We start from the raw sequence: 19,220 nt of genomic DNA, 5'->3' as shown, positions 1-19,220 counted from the left end.
CTGTAAAGATTCTCAGCCATCCAGGTCGTGGAATATAAATCTTTCCATTCCCCACTTTCCTGTCAGAGCTGAAGAAGCTTCTTGGATGTGTAGCGAAACGTCTTCAAAGAAAAAACAAAGTCCAGTTGCCTCCTGAAAAAGCAGTTTTGGGATAGTACAAAAAAAGGCATTTCACCATTTTTTCCTATCTATACAAGGGATGGGTTCCGCTAAAGCTTTCTTCTGCATCGACTCCCTATTCTTTTAGCGGTTATTTCATAAATTCATTAGCTTGAAACAGCATAGTTAAAATAAAATAAAGAGTTGGGGAACTTTACCAGCTAACACCGGAAAGACTCCTACCCCTTTCTCTTAGCGGCGCATTCAAACCCATATTTTTCCCTAGGAAAGGGCAGATCGGCGGACAGCCGCCTCCAACTCCTCTTTGCTTGCTCGGTTCTTCGGGTGACCCTGAGAAACCAAGTCTTCTTGCAGACTTCCAGGGCAGGACAGCACCAATGAGTAACTGTCAGAGGCTGCCACAATAATCTCTTACCTAACACGCTGTTGCAAGTCCCCAGCTAGGCACTACTCTCTCAGTCCCCACCGCCGCATCACGTAGTAAATAAGGGGCAGCTTCTCCCAACCGAACACATTGGACACTGGCAGAGGCGACGCATTAAGCTTTCTTTCTTGCCCCCCCACACCAATTGAAGTGAGGACTTAGCCCCCCTAAGGTGCCGATCTGCTGCTACAGCTCTCCCCCCCCCCCCCAGACAGCCCTGTGACGCATGGGGAAGTTACCCCAGTAATTACGGCTCAAATTAAAAAACAAAACGTAAGAGTGCTTAATGTTGAAGTCGACTTGAATTAAAGTCAAGGTACAAGTAAACAAATCCCCGAATTAAGCTGTGAATCCATTTTATTTTATTTTGCAGGAAAGAAAGCGGACGACGAGACAACCGCACACATCGCGACGTAAAAAAAAAACAAAAAACAAAACAATTTCATGTGACGCATGCGTCGTTCCCGAGGTTGATTCATGACAGAGACGGATCGCTGTGGCTTCTGATTGAGCAGCGAGCGGGTCACGTGGGCTGTTTCCGGCGCATAAACCTCGCCTTGCCGTAATCGCACGCAACGCCTGGCGTAAATTGAGCCTGTGACGGCCTGGAGGAGGAGGAGGAGGAGGAGGAGGAGGAGGAGGCTCGTTTCCCATTTCCGGTAGAGGGGGTGGAGGCGCTTTCTGAGGCTGGGGATGGGGTCTTTTTCTTCCTCCTCCAAGTGCGAGAGAGGGACTGTGCACGGAAAGGCGTCTGGGCAGGGTGGACCACCTCTGCTTTGTAACTTTTGAGTAAATTGGCTCCTAAGGCAGTAGAACGGAATGGGAAAGGAGGCGATGTTCTAATAGTCTTCGATTCACGGGTCTTGTTGAGAGTCTCCTCCGGTTCGGTCTAAGCTCGGTCTCGTTACTCAGTCGCCCAGAAATCATAACATCTAAGATTACTGCATATTCTCTTATAATTCAATTATTGCAGATCACTCTGTTCTCCTACTGACCTTACCGCTTCCCTCTTTCTTTGTGCCCTCCAGGTGAGTTAGCATCTAATGAATTTGAAGGGCCTCAAGCTCGGGAGAACTTTTTTGTTTTTTGATAATGTTTGCAACTGCCCAAGGGACAGAGGTGGCTCATACACACTTGAAATAATTAGGTTTTTTTATTAATGATTTAATAGTCATTAAAGTATTAAAATAGTTCTTCTATTTTCCTTTCTCCCAAATTTGGTTAAATAGGAAAAGTCTGGTTAAATACAGCTTTTGATTCTGAAGTTAGTTGAAACAAACAGATTCAACAGCCACAGCATAGTTGCTTGGACTTTTTTTTAAAAAATCTGCATCTTTTAACTTATGTTTAGCAGTAGATTGTTGAAAAGTATTTGTATAATAAATATTGAAGAAAATATATTTTTGAATAATTTAAAGTGTGAAAATACATGGGGATAGGAGTTAACTGCTTCTGTTGTTTAATTACTTAACTTTTCACCCCAACACAATACCTTTTAATTGAAACAAAGGAGGGAGTGATCCTATTACATCTTATATTTGGACTTAGCCCTTTTTTCATCTTTAATGGTGATACTGCAAAAGATTGATCTATTTTCTTCCATAAATCATAAAAGAATCCCTTAATGGTTCCTTGTATACCTTGTAAACTTTTGTAAAAGTTTTATTCAGCATATTTTCTGTAGGTCTGTAGATTATAGTAGATCTGTTCAGCAGACATTTTTATGTTCTTTTACCATATCTTCTAGCTATTTATTTCCCAGAATTCCTTTATGGAATTTTTAACTAGAGTTTGGTATTTCTAATCTAAACTACTGTACTAAAGTTATGCATTTGCATGATTACCCTCATACAATGATAACATGACATTTTTAAATGATGGAAAGGTTTTTTGGTCATATTCTCTTATGGCCAGTTAAATTCCATGAATCTGCAAAACGCTTTTGTGTATCTCACCTTGTTTATGGACAGAAGAAATTTCTGCTGAATTAATATACTTCCAATGTGTAAATAAGAACATTTAGGGTGGTTAATACTCTAGATCAGTGGTTCTCAACCTGTGGGTCGGGACCCCTATGGGGGTCGAACGACCCTTTCACAGGGGTTGCCTAAGACCATTGGAAAACACATATTTTTGAAAAAATACAGAAAACAAAAAATAATTTTATGGTTGCGGATCACCACAACATTAGGAAGGGTCGCGGCATTAGGAAGGTTGAGAGCCACTGCTCTAGATGCTTTGTCTTATTTTTTTGATAATTTATTTTGATAATTTCTATTTTATCCAAATATGATAGAATTAGATTAATTTTAACTGGTTTATTAAAGACACGCCCATTGCAAAACAAGGGTTATGAAATTGATATGGTTCAAGGAATAAGAATTAAGAAACAGTTTCCTGTTGTGTTATAGTGCTAAGTGAAAAGGGGAGGGGATACTATGGGGAAATCTCTGTAGCTCATATCACAAACCATAGTTTATATGGTGCTTTAAATCAAGGGTGAAAAACTGGTTGGCCTTTTAAAATATCTGTGGCCTCTGGAAAAATGTATGTATTTTTAGCATTATAAGGGGCTTGAGAGATTTCAAGGGGAGAAATTAGCCCATGATATTTGGACCATGACAAATTTGAGATGTTTTTTTTCTTTTTCATTTATTATAGTTATATGGGTAATGAAATACTCTTAATTTCACACAGCCCTGCTGCAGAAATTAGTATTTCATTTGTAGTAATCAATCAAATTCATTCAAAAATCCAAGACGTGTTCTTTTTCATTTCAGATACGGATAATGGCTTTAAGTGACAGGAAGCTAGATTAGAAGAAATTTATTAACAGCATGAGCAGTTTGAGAATATGACTAGTCTCCCAAAGACGTGGTTGGCTCTCTTGCAACAGCTTTAATTTGACTTCATGCATAGAGCAGAAAGATATGATAGCCCAAATTACTACTTTCAACTTTATAAGTTCATTACTTTTTTATGTCTAATTTATGTCAATGAAGTATGCTTTTCTGAAACAATTTATGAACAGGTTTTTAGGATTATGAATGGCCCTGAAGTTGTAAGCCACCTAAGATTGAATTTTGTACTTAAATAATACAGGTAGTCCTTGACTTACAACCATGATAGAAATCAGAAAATTTGTCATTAAGTAGTGCAGTTGTTAAGTGAGGTATCACATGACTTCATCCAATTTTATGAACTTTTTGTCTCAGTTAAGTGACTCATTTACAGTTCTTAAGCTAGACTTCATGTGACCACAACTTGCAATCTTCTGTTGGTTTCTCAATTGACTTTGCTGGTTGGAAGTTCGCTGGGAAGGTCACAAATGGCACTTACAGGACTCCACGATGCTGCAAACGTCATAAATGCAAGCCAATTGCCAAGCCTCTGTATTGTGTTCATGTAACTCTGGGTATGCTGCAATAGTTGTAACTGTGAGGACCTATCATGAGTCATTTTCAGTGCCGTCATAACTTCTAATGGTTGCGAAACAAATAGTAAACAAGAACTTGTAGGGTTTTTTGCTTTCCAAGATCTGGGCACACCGCAGCATAGCAGAAACCTACACAATGCGTTATTGCAACACACACTTTCCCAACAACAGTCTGTTGGTCTGGGTCAACTCCACCTTTCTCGTAATTATGTCTTTAATACTCAATCCTTTATACTCAGTCTTTTAATAATCAGATGAAACAAAAGTCTCAGTCTATCAAGTAGTGTGCAGTCTTTGCCTTCCCGCCAAAGTTCTTGAACTAATTGGGATAGGGTGTTGTTTCATTGTGATTGCTCATTTTCTAGTTGCTGATGAGCTCCAGGCAAAGCTCCAAACTCCAGGCAGGATACCCAACAGGGTATGCTGCTCACCATAGGTTATGGTCTTGGCAGTTAAATAATGCAGTAGCCCTCTTGCCTGTGCTTCCTTGTCTGTGCACTGTTTGCTATCACCTTTCCTGCTGCGCATATCCCTCTCTGACTTAGTGTTTGCTTTTCTAAGCTAAGATCTGAGTGGGGTTAGTTTGCCTCTGGACGTCAAGTCAGCACATCCATCAAAATGATAAGGCGTGGCTCAATTATAACAGCCGCTGGAATGCCAGTTTGGATATTTGTGATTGAATGTATGGGGGAAAATGGGTTTCTGCAGACTGCAACTACTCTCCATAAGAGCAGACAGCCACCCAGCTTCATTCCTTCACAGGTCTATGTATAAGGAGTTGCGTTAGTATTGGATATCATTGCAGTTTAAGAATTATTGTATAGTAAAAAGTGATGATCACATAGTAGCTACAGTACACAAGTATAGTTTTTAGACTTCATATATGTGTTACGCTTTAAATCAAGTTACATTGCTGCTTGTGTAGAAGTTTACTATTTAATAATATGCTTCTGTGTACACTAAATAAGCCTACAAAACTGTAGTTGAATCTCATCGTATCAAATAAAGCAGATGTATCCACATTGGATCTAAAGCATTGAAGGTTTAAGCATTGCATAGACTTTGCTTTTCAGCTTGGCATAACATCAGATTGTTTCTGCTGAGGTCAGAGTAACCTGCTTTGAGCAAGAAAGGACTTGTTCCTGAGATAGTTTGCTAGGCTATAAATTTGTTCAGTTTGTTCCAAGGTTGGAGACATGCCTCTGGCTTCAGACTAAAGAGACTGACATTAGATTCTTCCCACTCTTTCTACATTAGAAACCCAGGAAAGCCCCACCTGCTTTGATAAGAGAAAGAGTATGCCACATTAGATGGAAGGAGAGGAGCCTAAACTCCCCAAAATTAATTGCATACAGCAAGATTTTTTTAAAAAAAAAGTATGTTATCCTTTCCTATTTCTATTTTTCTTGTGTATAGTTGAAGGAAGCACTTAGATTTCCATTTAGTATTGCTGTGCTTGATTAATACTTTACCTATTTACTTGGGAGTGAGCTCCGTTGCAATAGAAATTTTATATGTATAAAATTTTGCTATATGAATAATTAAATTTCATCTTAATTTTTTTCCAAATTTGGTGCTGAATGAAAATAACTCCAGCCTAAATGATGTCACAAATATTGCCTAATTGATCAGGTAAACTTCTAAAACATTTCTCAACTTGAATAAAATTGGAATCATAATTATTTTTTCTCTTTAAGTTAATATGCATGTATTTTCTTGATAGTTCAACAATTAGATGAAAACCTGTTACCCTCCAATCATGGAATAAGATAGTTAAGAGATAAGAGAGAGTCAATTTGATGTAGTAGTATGGCGCTGGCTTGAAATCAGGAGCCTGTGAGTTCTAGTCCTGCCTTAGGCATGAAAGCCAGTTGGGTGACTTTGGGTCAGTCACTCTCTCAGTCCAACCCACTTCACAGGGTTGATGTGGGGAGAATAGGAGGATACAGAACTATTATGTATGTTTGCCACTTTGAGTTACTTATCAAGTTACATTGAGTTACAGGGGGGGATAAATATCCTTTTTGTTTGTAGAAAAAGGAATGAGTACGCTTGTATTTCAGGTTCTCTGCATTGTATTCTTACTTTGAATTTCTCAAAGGGCACCTGACTAACTCCCATGAAAATTTATTTTGAAGATAAATCCTTCTTTTTAATTAAACCTTACGTTTAGCGTTTATTTTTGTTGTGCAGTTTTAGTATGTTTATTATTATATTAAGCTATTTGGTATTCTTTTAATGTTTCATGGAAGCACTTTTTAGGCTGAAAACCAATAACATGTAAGCGGACATAATTCAGTTTATTTATTAATCAAATTTATATAGCTGCCCATCTGACAAGAAGTAATGATACAATAGTGGATCATGACCATGGCTAAGTACAGCCTTATTGTTGCATGACTTAATGATAGACACCTTTCCCCTCTCAAACAATAATGACATACAGTATATGATTTAAGAAATTAAAAGCTGCATAATATTGCAAATGAAACAAACAGTCCATTGTTATTCAGTGTAAACATTCCTTAAATATTTTCTATACAAAAATTATTAGAATCTGTAATCACAGATATTTCTCTTTATAGGTGAGAATATATAAGCATGTAATTGTCTTAACTGAAAGGCAGATACCCATTTCAAAATTAATCTGCAAGCACGTACATTTTGAAAGGTGTATGTTTTAAAAATCATTGGAGGAAACAAAATCTGCATTGTCTGCTATTTAATTAATATTTTAATAATCGATTGATAAGAGATTGGAAAAAGAACTTTTAAACAAATGAAAATATTGACAATCTGTTTCATGAAAATATTCAGAATAATTTTCTCCAATTTTCATTTAGTTAAAAGCAGGTAAAATATACTTTTTGCAAAAATGTGGAGTAAAAAACTTTGAAAAAAATTGCTTCCCTCTAAATTTTTTTATCAAAAATTATTTTTTCTAGCTGCTTCATTCTTCCCAATGAGATCTACCTATATTCTTGGTCTTGCCTTGGACAAATATTATACACATTTATTTTGGACCAAGTCTCATTGAAAATTTTAAATTAGTTTTAACTTTATATGCATGGAATTGTAAAGTTGGTCTAGTGATGCATTTTGAATGAAAAAATGTTATTAAATCCTTAAATCCTGCTTCAAATAATTCCTCCCTCCACCATTTTAAGCAACAAAGCAGTGACATCAGGAGTCTGATGGGAGAACAAAATTACCTGCATGCAAATTTAATGCATTGATAAATTGGTTATACTTTTTAAAAAATCATAATTTTTGAAAATGTATAAATATTAGAAAGTAAGGAAGAAAAAATTTAAATGGCACCCGGAGACTTCTGTTTCATATCCCCCCCCCTTCCCGATCTCTTAAAATGTAGTAGAGCAGTATATACTGTGTTTCCCCAAAAATATTTTATTTACTTATTTTCTTTTTACCCACAAAATATGGCTTGGGCCTTATTATGAGGGGAGGGTTTATTATTTTGGGGTTGCCGGGCGGCTGCTCTCTTGCAAGTGGGCTCCCAAAGAGCCGGGCATAGCCTCATGGGTGAATGGCTCTCCCTGCAGAGCCAGGGCACCTCTACTGCCGCTGCCGCATGGCTTTTTCTGTGGCTTCCAAATCGAGTCTTCCGGCAGTGACCGCTCTGGGCGTACCCTCTATGGTTATGGGCCAGCTGCCGGCAGAGCGTACAACCATAAAGTGTACTCCCAGAGCGGCCACTGCCAGAAGACTCGGTTTGGAAGCCGGAAAAAAACCATGCGGTGGCGGAGGTGCCCTGGCTCTGCGGGGAGAGCTGGGCCAGGGCATTGTGAGGCTGGGAGGTGTGTGAGCGAGAGCGGAACAGCCGCTCGCGTAACCCCCCTCTCCAGTCGTGCAGAGTGCCATTCACTGGCATTTTGAAAGTGCCAAGCTGCGGGAGCCGGGCAGCGGCGAACAGGTGCTCATGTGGCTTGGCGATACCCCTAGGTCAGTGAATGGCACTGTGCCCGGTTGGAAAGGGGGGTTGCTGGGTGGCTGCTCGTGAGCGTGGTCGCTTCCTGGCTGCTGTGTTGCGCTGCTGTGACAGCGCAATGCAGCCATTCGCCCATGAGGCTGTGCCTGACTCTTTGAGAGCCTGCTTGCAAGAGAGCAGCTGCCTGGCAACCCCCCTCTTCATCTGGACACAGAGCCGCTCACCAACCTAGCGGTACCCGAAGGCGCAATCACCTTTGCCTCCCTCCCGCTTCTGGCGGCTTGGCACCTTTGGAATATCGCTAGGTGGTGAACAGTGCTCTGGTTGGAGGTGGGGGTTGTCCAGGGGGCTTATTTGCGGGGGAGGGCTTATATTTTTCCCCACCAGAAAAATGTGGCATGGCCTTATTATCAGGACATGTAATTTTGGGGAAACACGGTAGGAAGTAAATTTTCAATGAAATTGTTTCTATTATCTTCTCACTTGTTCACTCTCCCTATATCTGTATGATATATGGATAGACCTCGAGGTACAACTTTAATGGAATCTGCCCATTAGGGTTGTAAGTCAAAAAAATTCATCAAATAAATCAGACTCAAGTTTGCGAATTTTTGAAATCAAATTCATTAATTGAATCAGATGGATCATTAAATGAACAAGGATCTGACTTACTATTTCCTCAGATTCATTAATTGATTGCTGCCATCATTAACTGGCGGAAAGATATTCCCCACTACTGCTGGCCAACGATTAACTGTTTTTAGTACAACCTTCAGCTCAGGAACTAAATTACTTCCAAGCAGGCTCCCAGAGCTTTCTGCTTGCAGTTGCTTTAAAAAAATAAAATCACTTGCTGGTAGCTGGCCCAAGCATCTCTAATCAGCTGCCCTGAAGGGGGAGGGAGTAAAATTTATAGAACTCTCAAGTCAACTCTCAAATTTGTATCTTTAAAAAAAAATCACTTGCCCTTGCTAATCTCAAACCTCTCCAAGCAGCATCAAAAAAACAAAAATAAACTTGGCACTGGCTGCAAAATCACCGGATCTTGTTTGGCCATGTGATATTGGGGGGGTGGGGAGGAACGCGTGCCAGCTTTAGAAAATGGCATGTCGTAACCCCGAACGGCCAAAGGGAAGTGACAGCGTTAAAAATGGCTGCTAGCAGTGACAGAATCCACATGACTACCGAGGCCTCTCTTTGGCTGCAGTTTTGAATTTCTAACTTAGGTAAATTTTCTGGATAAATTCATTCTTGTGAAAATTCGCTAAACGAATGGTTGCCCCTGGGGGATTACCTGCATGTTCCATTTTTCCTTATGTAAAAGATTTATTTGTTATCTTTATTTTTCAGAATCTGTCTGGATTTCTGCTGTACTCAAGTTTTAGTGTAAACTCCGTTCAAAGAAGAAACTATGCAGCGAAGGCCCAAAGCATTAAATACTGGAGTGCTTTTGCTCCTTTCTCAGCTTTATCAAGTTGGGTTTCACAACATTCCACCTGTCACGCTTGCAACCTTGGCAGTGAACATTTTCTTTTTTCTACGACCCCTGAAACCTCTGGACGAAGCATGTATTAGTGTCAATCAGTGTCTTTACAAAAAGGACTGGCATCGTTTGTATCTTTCAGCATTTCACCATGCAGATGACTGGCATCTATATTTTAATATGGCCTCCTTGCTTTGGAAAGGAATTAAATTGGAGAACAGACTTGGAACTAAGTGGTTTGGATATATAATTGCACTGTTTTCACTACTTGTGGGAGCTGTATACCTATTTCTGGAAGCTATACTGGCCGAACTTCTTGGTGATCCTTTATATGAACATCACTGTGCTGTTGGTTTTTCTGGTAAGGTGTTCTTTATTATGCGTCCACTTTTTTATGACTATTATTTATTGCAAATGCTAGCTGTTAGGAAATAGATAATATGTATTATGGGAATGTGAAATTAGCATGTTCTTGAATCTATATAAAAATGGCTCTCTGTGTGTGTTCCAGGGTAACTCTGGAACCCTTGAGCAATTTCAACCAAGCTTCCTACACAGAAGACTTACTCTAGAGAAAAATACTGTGGTGGTAAGACACCCTTAATACTGCTTGAGGGGGTGTTCCATTAAGATGCAGCATGTTGTACCTTTCAATGGCTTCTACTGTACTGCTATAAAATGGCTTCTACTGTACAGCATAGTAGAGTTGCCATGATAACAGCTTCACAGTACCCCGCAAGGGGGTTTGTTTGTTGTTGTTTATTAGTTTTGTATGCCGCCCACTCCCGAAGGACTCCGGGTGGCTCACAATAAACAGGGAAAGGGAAATAAATAAGATAATACAAAGAATTTAAAAATGCACAACATTCACAATTGAGGCGGGGCTGAATATTTCAACAGCCCCCAACCTATCGGAACAGCCAGGACTTGGTAGTTTTACGGAAGGCCGGGAGGGTAGTAAGGGTCCGGATCTCCACGGGGAGCTCATTCCAGAGGGCTGGCGCAGCAACAGAGAAGGCTGTCCCCCGGGGGGTTGCCAGCCGACATTGGCTGGCCAATGGAACCCAGAAAAGGCCAAGCCTGTGAGATCGAATTGGTCTTTGGGAGGTAATTGGCAGGAGGCGGTCTCTCAGGTACCCAGGTCCGATGTCATGCAGGGCTTTATAACTAACGACTAGCACCTTGAAGCGTGTCCGGAGACCAATGGGTAGCCAGTGCAGCTCGCGGAGGATAGGTGTAATGTGGGTGTACCTGGATGTACCCACAATCGCTCGCGCGGCTGCATTCTGGACTAGCTGAAGTCTTCGAACACTTATCAAGGGCAACCTCATGTAGAGCGCGTTACAGTAATCCAGTCTTGATAGCTCCCTCTGGTAAGGGAGAAAATCCTACATTAGAAATTACGTTTGGTCTGGACATTTTCCCCCTATAAATAAATACCTGGGCAACACCGGGCTATCGACTAGTGATACAATGAACACAACTTGGTCACTGCTAAATTTTTCTAGTAATCTCTTACAAAGAAAACTAAAAGACAAACATCTGGACTTCCAGGAAATATGGCCAATTGAAAATGGTTCTGTGAAAAGTCGATCTAAAATAGATACAGCTGCGAATAGGAAGCTGGCGAGTAGATCAGCTACTTCAACCCTTTCTGAATAAAGAGAGGACCCTGGAGGGAGGAAGAATCAGGACAGGGGAATTTACTATAATTGCTCCAGTCACAAAGGAAGCCTTTTAAAAGGACATTTCCCTTGCTAATTATTTTTGGAAATTGCCGTTAACTCCTTCAAAGTGACCCAATTATAAACAATGTGGAGTGTCTTAAAGCCTTAATAGAAGAAAACAAAGATTTTTCAAATCTTTAAAAATATGCAATAAATGGCAAAAAGCAAGAAAAGATTTTAGCTACAGAAAGCTTTAAACAGATTAAGGGCTTAGAAAATTATGGAATATTGGATTTTGAAGAATAATTTAAAATTAAATTTAAAGAATAAATACATCCCTGTGGGAAAGAAACCCTTTTTCATATATGAAGACATAACAAGACAAGCAATTTACAATGGCATTCAGAGATATCTTTGAGGAATTGAACTAGGACCGTGACGGCGAACATTGGGCACTCATGCCAGAGGTGGCACGCAGAGCCCTCTCTCTGGGCACACGCACCATTACCAGCTGCTCTTCTGGTTTCCGGTGCTGGCCTGCTGGTCTTCATTGGCCCCAGAGCGCCAAAAAATGGACTGAAAGCAGCCCAAAAAAGGCCTGAAAATGGCCCGAAAAACAGCCAGAAAACAAGCACATGCACACACATTCCAGTTTGGGCACTCGATGCCGAAAAGGTTCGCCATCACTACACTAGGATTTGATTATGTCAGCTTTGTTGTGTCTTGAGAACAGTCTGTTTCCCAGGAAAAGATGTTGCAAAAAAAGATATACAACAAAATTTTTCTGTGAACAATATTGAGATTTTGAATAGAATTTGTCATGATACAAAAAAAATATATGGATGAGGCTTTAACAAATAAGAAGGAAATAAAAATAATCCCATAGAGCAGTTGGAACTTTTTTTTTCTAGACTTATAAAATAGGCTGTATTGTAAAGTATTGAAGAAATTTGTAACAAGGATCCACAACCAACAATGGATTACAGAGAAAGATTGTTCTGTATTTAGGAAGGGAATACAAAGTCAGTTTATTTTACCAGATTTACAGCAAGAATCTTTTTGGATTCTGATAATCTGGAATGAAAAAGTGGCATATTGGATTTGCATACATTTAATATGGTGTTTAACCCTTTCCCCATACAAATTACTTTGTGTATTCCAATTTGATAGCATTTAAACTCTATCCAGCTGTCTGTTACTTAAAGTAATGAAGTTTCGTAAACTTGTTTAAAAGATAAAATATGTTAAATTTTAGTCTTTTGTTTGTATTAGAATACTGTGATTACTTTATGGCTTAATGTGGATCTGTTTCTGTTTTATAGTTGAGATATGGAATGTTTATTGAATGGGATATGTTATGTAGGGTGGGTTTCTTTGGAATTGTTGGCATTTGTAATGGAAAATAGTTGTATATTGAATCTTGAGAGAAATGATCCTTTTTTGTCATATTAGACTTCAGATTTTTGTTTAGACTAGGATATCAGGACCATTTATGTCTTTTAAAAGGGAGTTTGCTTGCAGCTAAGAGTTGTCAGATATATTAAACTTATTTTAGAACTTTAGAAAATCCAAAAAGAACTTTAAAAAAACATTCCTAATTTTAATCAGGAATTTAATTGTCAAGAGTAACTCTTTAATATGCCGAGAATTGATGACACTTAGAAATCTTTTGCTGTTCATTGTTATTTTATCAAGTTACTCAGAAACCTGGTAATGTACAGTATCATCACAATTGAAAGGAAATGAACATCTATGCTCATACTATGATGTAGGAATAAAACTGGATTCATGGGTTTGATCCTGTTTATCACTATTCTTACGGTGTTATTGGAGAGGTATCGGAATCCTGTCTTTGCAGCATTGTTTGCTTGTAGAAAATTTGCCTTGTTATTTATGTGTTTTCACTAGGCTAGGCTGGTGAGACAGACTAGATTAGGCTTGCAGCCCTGAAGTTCCCTTTTCTGCCCCAATGCTGAGTCTGCTTTTGATGTTCCAACAATTCTATATCCTTGGTTGTCATGAGAATAATCTGCCTTTCTCAACCAAAGTTTTAAAATAGGATTACTTTTCAATAAAATGAGAAATTTTATAAGGTTTCTTCAGCCATTTGTCTGAACATCTGATCTTAGTTCCAGGTATATTAGCACAATATTGCACTCTGTTTATACTAATGAGAACACTTTTGTTTCCTAAAGTCACTGGTAACATAACTCTTTGGGAAATTTTGTTTTTAGTTTTGGGAAAAAGTACTATAATATTTTTGCCACTGTTAAATATTGAAATACCATAATAGAAGTGATTTACATGGTCTTTGAATAAATGGAATGCAAGGCATACCAAGAGCAACAGATCCTCTAATCTTTTAACTTTTATATTACTTGAGAATTCTTCGTGCTTTGTTCATTTTTCTTTATTTTTTATAGGAGTGCTATTTGCTTTGAAAGTTCTTAATAACTATTACCATCCAGGGGGATCAACCAATATTATGGGCCTGAATGTATCTAATAAATACTCTTGTTGGTTGGAACTTCTAGCAATCCATATATTAAACCCACGGTAAGTCTGCTGTCAGTCATTTAGAACTTAAATTACTTTGTATATAAGTATATAGACATTACTGTAATGAATAATAGTTACATATCAATAAGTCCTCATCCAATCTGGATTGTGCTTTTTAAGAGAAAAAACATTGTTATTATAGAAGAAAATAGGGGATATAAGAAGGATTTTGCCAAAGTTATATATTTTTCAGGCTTGGCATATGTGCAGAGAATTTGTGCATGATAATAGATAGGTTTGGCTAATGTGATACATAAGCCAAGATTTGCTTAATTATAATTAAACAATAAGCATCTTGCATTACCAATTTACCATGGTTTATAGATCACTGCCTCATTTCATACAACCTATTCATAATCAAACATTACAGTTTAGTGAGATACATAGAACAATATCTGTATATTGAAAGTTTTATTAAAACAGAAGCAACTGCTCCTTCCTACACAGAAGTATATGGAAGTGGTGTTTTTCAAACAAATCCTCATTTCTCTCTTACAATTATTAGGAATATGGAAACAATATGATTTAAGCACTAGGAATACGTCATGTATCAGGATAGCTCCCTTCATTTTAGGTGGGGATTCCATATAATCATTCCCCTGAAATAACTTATCTTGTTATAGTAATTTGTCAGTTAAGTTAGCTTTAAGAGTAGTCATGTTGTAATCTGAAAAGGTTTTTTTTTCTTATTGGCATACCTTTCAAACGAAAAAATAACTTCAAATGGATTCGAATCAATCTTATCTACAGTTAACATTTGTTTCTTCAGGTCTACTTTTTGCTTTAGATTGTAATTTTTTATAAATACCTTTGATACTTGAGAATTCTGAAAGTATAGATAGAAAGATAATTTTACCCTTTTAGCTCTTTATGATCTAAATAAAGAATTTGGATATGAATGTAATTTAATGCAAAATGAATTATTTTGCATCATAATAGGACATTATTAGATCATTGTTATTTCCAAAAAATTTTGAGGTAGTGAAATGCATATGTCTCCTTTATACTAAACTCTTAAAATTGTAAACATATCCAATTGAGTGAAGGTTAACGAGGCTACAGAAAGTTTCTGATCAGTAACAATACATCTCACAGAAAATTGCTTTCATTTTAGGAGTTCTTTTGCAGGACATCTGGCAGGTATTCTTGTTGGCCTAATGTACACTATGGGACCCCTAAAGATTTTCATGACAGCATGTGCAGGTAAAAATGACCCTAAAACTTTCCAAGCATTTCTGTTTAATATAACTTTAAAGTGATTGTAAATTGTACTTGAGAACCTTAGAATTATGCCATTGGTTTCCAAACTTTTTCTTACCAGGCTAGGTAACATTTTCAGCAGAGTTTAGGGGACATCAGTGTCGGTGTTCTGTTTATAAGGACTTCAGATGTGGTTATGTCTAATGAGGGTCTTGTGATGAGTCAGCTATGAGTCTTGTGATTACCTGATGTAATCTCCTGATCACAAGACCCATCACTGCTGTCTCACAGCTGATCCATCACAAGAACTTAAGCTCCACTGAAGATGTTACCTAGCCTGATAACAAAATGTTTGGAAACCAACCCACAAGCTCGGAGAACTCACCCTCATCCTACAACCGAGCTACAGATATTTGCTACTATTGGATTTTATTTTAATGTTTAATGCTTAATGTTAAAAGCTACCTACTATGAGTGGTTGACAGACAAATTGGTGTAAATACAGGCAAATGAATAAATAAATTTGATGATCAAATAATGTACAATATAAGTTTTCTACTTTGCATATAGGACAAAAAAAGAGAAAGACTTTAGGTTGTTCTTGAGTCTTTTGTTGATGAAGGTGTGCTACTGACTGTGCCCATGATAGTAGGAGTGACTGCTGTAGATAGGTTTTCATAGAGGTAGTCCTCGACTTAACAACCACAATGGAGCGAAGAACCCTGATCATAAGTCAAGGCACGATGTAACCAGTTTCAATTTTATGATTGTATTTAAGTGGTCATAAAGTGAGTACCGTATTTTCACGACCATAAGCCGCACCGGGTTATAAGCCGCAGTATCAGTTAACGTTAATTTTTCAAACTTTTTTCATACATAAAGCGCACCGGGTTATAAGCCGCACCAACGGAGGGGCACCCTAAAAAAAAAAAAAGAAAGGAGCCAAGCCGTTGCAGAGATGTGAAGGGAAGCTCCGGGTGAGAAAGCGGCTTTCAAAGCTCCGTCGAGCCCCGCGTGTGGATTTATTTATTATTTGCTCGGGGATCCGGATCCGGGCCACCTGTTCCTCCGGGGGCAGCCCAAGCCTTTGAGCGGGGAGCGGAGCTTTCTCCCGAAACGGCGCTTCTGCTCCCCTTTGGCACTTAGCTCTGGGAGAAAAATGGAGCGTGACGGACGTATCAGAAGCTGATCCGGGAGAGCTGGCAGAAAGTGAGCAACAGCCCCCTGGAGCACAGCATCGTCCGCGCGGAAGGCAATCCAGTCTTTATAAAGGAGCTGATCTCTTCTCTTCTCTCTCTCTCTTTCTTTCTCTCCCCCCCATCCTCTCTCTCCGGCTCTCCTTTCGTTCTGCTCCCCCCCCACACCGTTTTGCTTACAAAGCAAGAACGATCAAGCGGCGGGGCGTAGAAGCTTGAGGGGGGGGAGAGAGAGAGAGACCACGGCCAATGTCGGCTGGCACAGCAACCGGATTTCTGGCTCCGAAGATGCTCTTACGGGATGCCTCGTTCGCCGCTCCACCCTGAGAGCTTGGTAAAAAAATAATAAGGGGGGGGGCACCGTTCGTCCCTTCTGCAATACAGAGGCGGGGGGGCGCGGCAGGGGGGGGGAATCCTGCCGCTCCTAATCAACTAAGGTCTGGTGGCTTCCAAGCTTGCGTCCCCCCCCTTCTATCTCTTTTCAGGCAGGTACCGGATCCATCAGCCCCTCCCAGCCCTCCCCCCCACCGCCAGCAGACCCGGTCCAGGAAAGACGGCAGAGAGGAAAAGAGAGAAAGAGAAAGAGGGAGGGAGAAAGAGGAAGAATAGAGAAAGCAGGAGGCTTCCCGCATCCGCGCGATGCTTTGAACCAGAATTGGAGGGGGGGCGTCCTGAGAGACGCGTTCGCATGACACCTCTAACCCGGATTGGGTGGGGTGGGGGGAGAAAACGGGGTGAGGGTCTGTCTGGTGGGTGGGCTCCGCTGGCAAATAAAACCCGGGGGGAAAATGGGTCGGTTGAACGATGCGTCAATGCAGGGGTGGAGGGAAAGCCTGGGCTGGGGCTAATGGGGCTTGTATTCCTCTACCCCAACTGGCCGGGGGCTGCTGCTGGGGCTGGTAGTCCGGCCAGCCAGCCAGCCAGCCAGCTGCAGGCTTGGCTTTCAATCTGGACTTCCTACCAAGCGGGGGGGGGGCTCGGAAACGGGCGCTCAGCCCAGCCGTCCTCGTGCTTCAAGTTTGAGCATCAAATCGGGAGGGAGAGATTTTCGATCTTTTTCCATACATAAAGCGCACCGGGTTATAAGCCGCACTGCCGGTTTTTTATCAAATTTTAGGATTTTCAGTGCGGCTTATAGTCGTGAAAATACGGTAATCCTGGTCATTAAGCAAATCACATAAGTAACTTCAGCATATATTGTACAATTGGTATTTTTTGCTTTTTTTTCGTTTGGAAAATGGCAAAAAGTAGCAAATAGTCATGTGGCTTGTACCAGTTTTAGCTTTGAATATAGATCTTAAATAGCTTTTTTGTGGTCTGTTGTAACTTTGAACAGTTGTTAAACAATTGATCACAATTGACTACCTGTAATCTACACAGTGAGCTCCTTTGAAGAATGCATTCTTGCTTATGGTGTTCTTTTGAATAGTACAGAAGGAAATTACATATTTTAAATACAAATAACTTGTACACTAGTTGTCTCTCTGAGAAAACTTGAATTAACATCACTCTCAATAGCCATGAGACATTTTGTACAGTTTGTTCCAAAGGTTATGCCAGTGTTAACCCTTTATTGTGTTGTTTTAATTCTGGAATCAGTACAATCAAATTAAAAAGCCAGATACTAAATAAAATAAATACATATTCCAACAGTTATCTATTGCTGTATATCCATTCACATATGCTGTTACAGGAAAATATCTTCATTTAAAATTTAATTGTATTTAAAATTAAAGCAACAAATTTGGTAAATATGTCAGGTAGGAATCAAAACAAATATAATTTGACATAGAACTTGTTAACAGTATAATATTTTACATGCTTACAAATACTCGTTATAATTTATTTCTAGGTGGCTATGTATTTCCAACTGGCTTTTCAGAACAAAGGAACAATTACAGAACAGGCAAGTAATTTGGATTTTAATCTTACCAGTTTTTATCTCAGAGAAAATTTTGTTGTAATCTGTAGGATTTACTTTGTGTCAATTGGTGTAGATTATTACTATCAGTTAGTAAAAAATAATTCACATCTTATTTCTTCTCTATTACAGTTTTAATGTGTTTACAAGTCTGTTCATATTATTGTTTAACATTTCAGTATTGCAGGAAATGTGTTCCATAAGATTGAATCCTTATTTATATTGACATTATCAGAAAACTTAAAGGATGTTTTATACAACTCTTAATTTAATCAAGCTCAGCATCCACACAGATTTTAAAAGAAAATTAAAAAAAAAACTGTTGGTAAAAAATAGGACTGGGGATAGGAAAGAGCAGGATTTAACCTTTCAATAGGTTAACAGACAGCAATCCAGGTTTATTTATTGAGCTCCACAAATGCATTTTATATTATATAACATTAGATTCACAATTTAAAGAGAATCTCAATTCAGAGAGTATGTTTTCAGAAAAGCTGTTTTTATATTCTCAGTCAGGCCAGTAGAGGATTTTGTACTTTTGAGGGATAAACATATATAGGTGTTGTTGTTGGTTTTTTGTGGGGTGGGGAGGAGGGGGGTGATGGCTTTCTAATCCAAGACAAGATGGTTCCCAATCAATTATCTTTCATTTGTGCTGTCTGGAAAGTGAGAGGATTATAATCTAGTTATATCAACCATAGCAGCCTTTTGTACAATATACAAGTGAATCTTTGTAGCATAAGACACTATTATTTATTACAAAGCACATATTTTACATGGAGCTTATGTTGCCCATTACTAATACATAGTTCTGTGCTCATAATATTTATGAGTCAAAAGAGGCAAAAATTGAATAGAATATTGACATGTTATGCAATGAAATATCAACTTGATAGATTTCAGTGAAGGAGACATCAGAGGAAAATGATTACTATTGCATTTGTTACTTTACATTAATGTAAGTATAGTAATTTTATAATATAATAATGATATTATGCAATGATATAATTGTTTCAATTTTGTAACTATTGCTATGGTTAATCGGGAATTAACGATACCTAATCATCACAACAGTTTGCTTTGTTAAAACAAGATTATGCTAAGCAATTATATCTGTGATCTTATTTTGTACAGGGAATTTTAGATACTCAGGTAATCCATCCTATCGAGCAAACAACTATGATACGTATACTGGTGGACTCACTGAGGAAGAACAATTGGAAAGAGCAGTAAATAATAGCTTGAGAGAAAGAGGTATGGCAGAA

At 38.8% G+C, this 19,220-nt stretch overlaps 1 protein-coding gene across 3 annotated transcripts in view; it reads left to right on the top strand.

The window, feature by feature from the left end:
• Positions 1 to 1,187: 1,187 nt before the first annotated feature.
• The window catches only part of RHBDD1 (rhomboid domain containing 1), a 28,517-nt gene continuing 10,484 nt past the window's right edge, over positions 1,188 to 19,220 (top strand). The window contains exons 1-8 of one of the 3 annotated variants that reach the window (XM_087725475.1): positions 1,188 to 1,572; positions 5,238 to 5,356; positions 5,577 to 5,612; positions 9,280 to 9,773; positions 13,503 to 13,635; positions 14,753 to 14,841; positions 17,887 to 17,940; positions 19,090 to 19,209. In XM_087725475.1, the coding sequence (XP_087581601.1) occupies positions 9,341 to 9,773; positions 13,503 to 13,635; positions 14,753 to 14,841; positions 17,887 to 17,940; positions 19,090 to 19,209 (829 nt within the window). In that variant the 5' untranslated portion in view covers positions 1,188 to 1,572; positions 5,238 to 5,356; positions 5,577 to 5,612; positions 9,280 to 9,340. The remainder of the gene's footprint in view (positions 1,573 to 5,237; positions 5,357 to 5,576; positions 5,613 to 9,279; positions 9,774 to 13,502; positions 13,636 to 14,752; positions 14,842 to 17,886; positions 17,941 to 19,089; positions 19,210 to 19,220) is intronic. The other 2 variants (XM_014057510.2, XM_014057587.2) reach the window with 2 other exon arrangements.

Source organism: Thamnophis sirtalis, unplaced genomic scaffold, assembly GCF_051295495.1.
Source record: "Thamnophis sirtalis isolate CommonGarterSnake01/CBP01778 unplaced genomic scaffold, rThaSir2_p1.2 scaffold_11, whole genome shotgun sequence".
Classification (NCBI taxonomy): domain Eukaryota; kingdom Metazoa; phylum Chordata; class Lepidosauria; order Squamata; family Natricidae; genus Thamnophis; species Thamnophis sirtalis.
The sequence above is the reverse complement of the archived record's forward strand: the minus strand, read 5'-3'. Positions and strand labels throughout refer to the sequence as shown.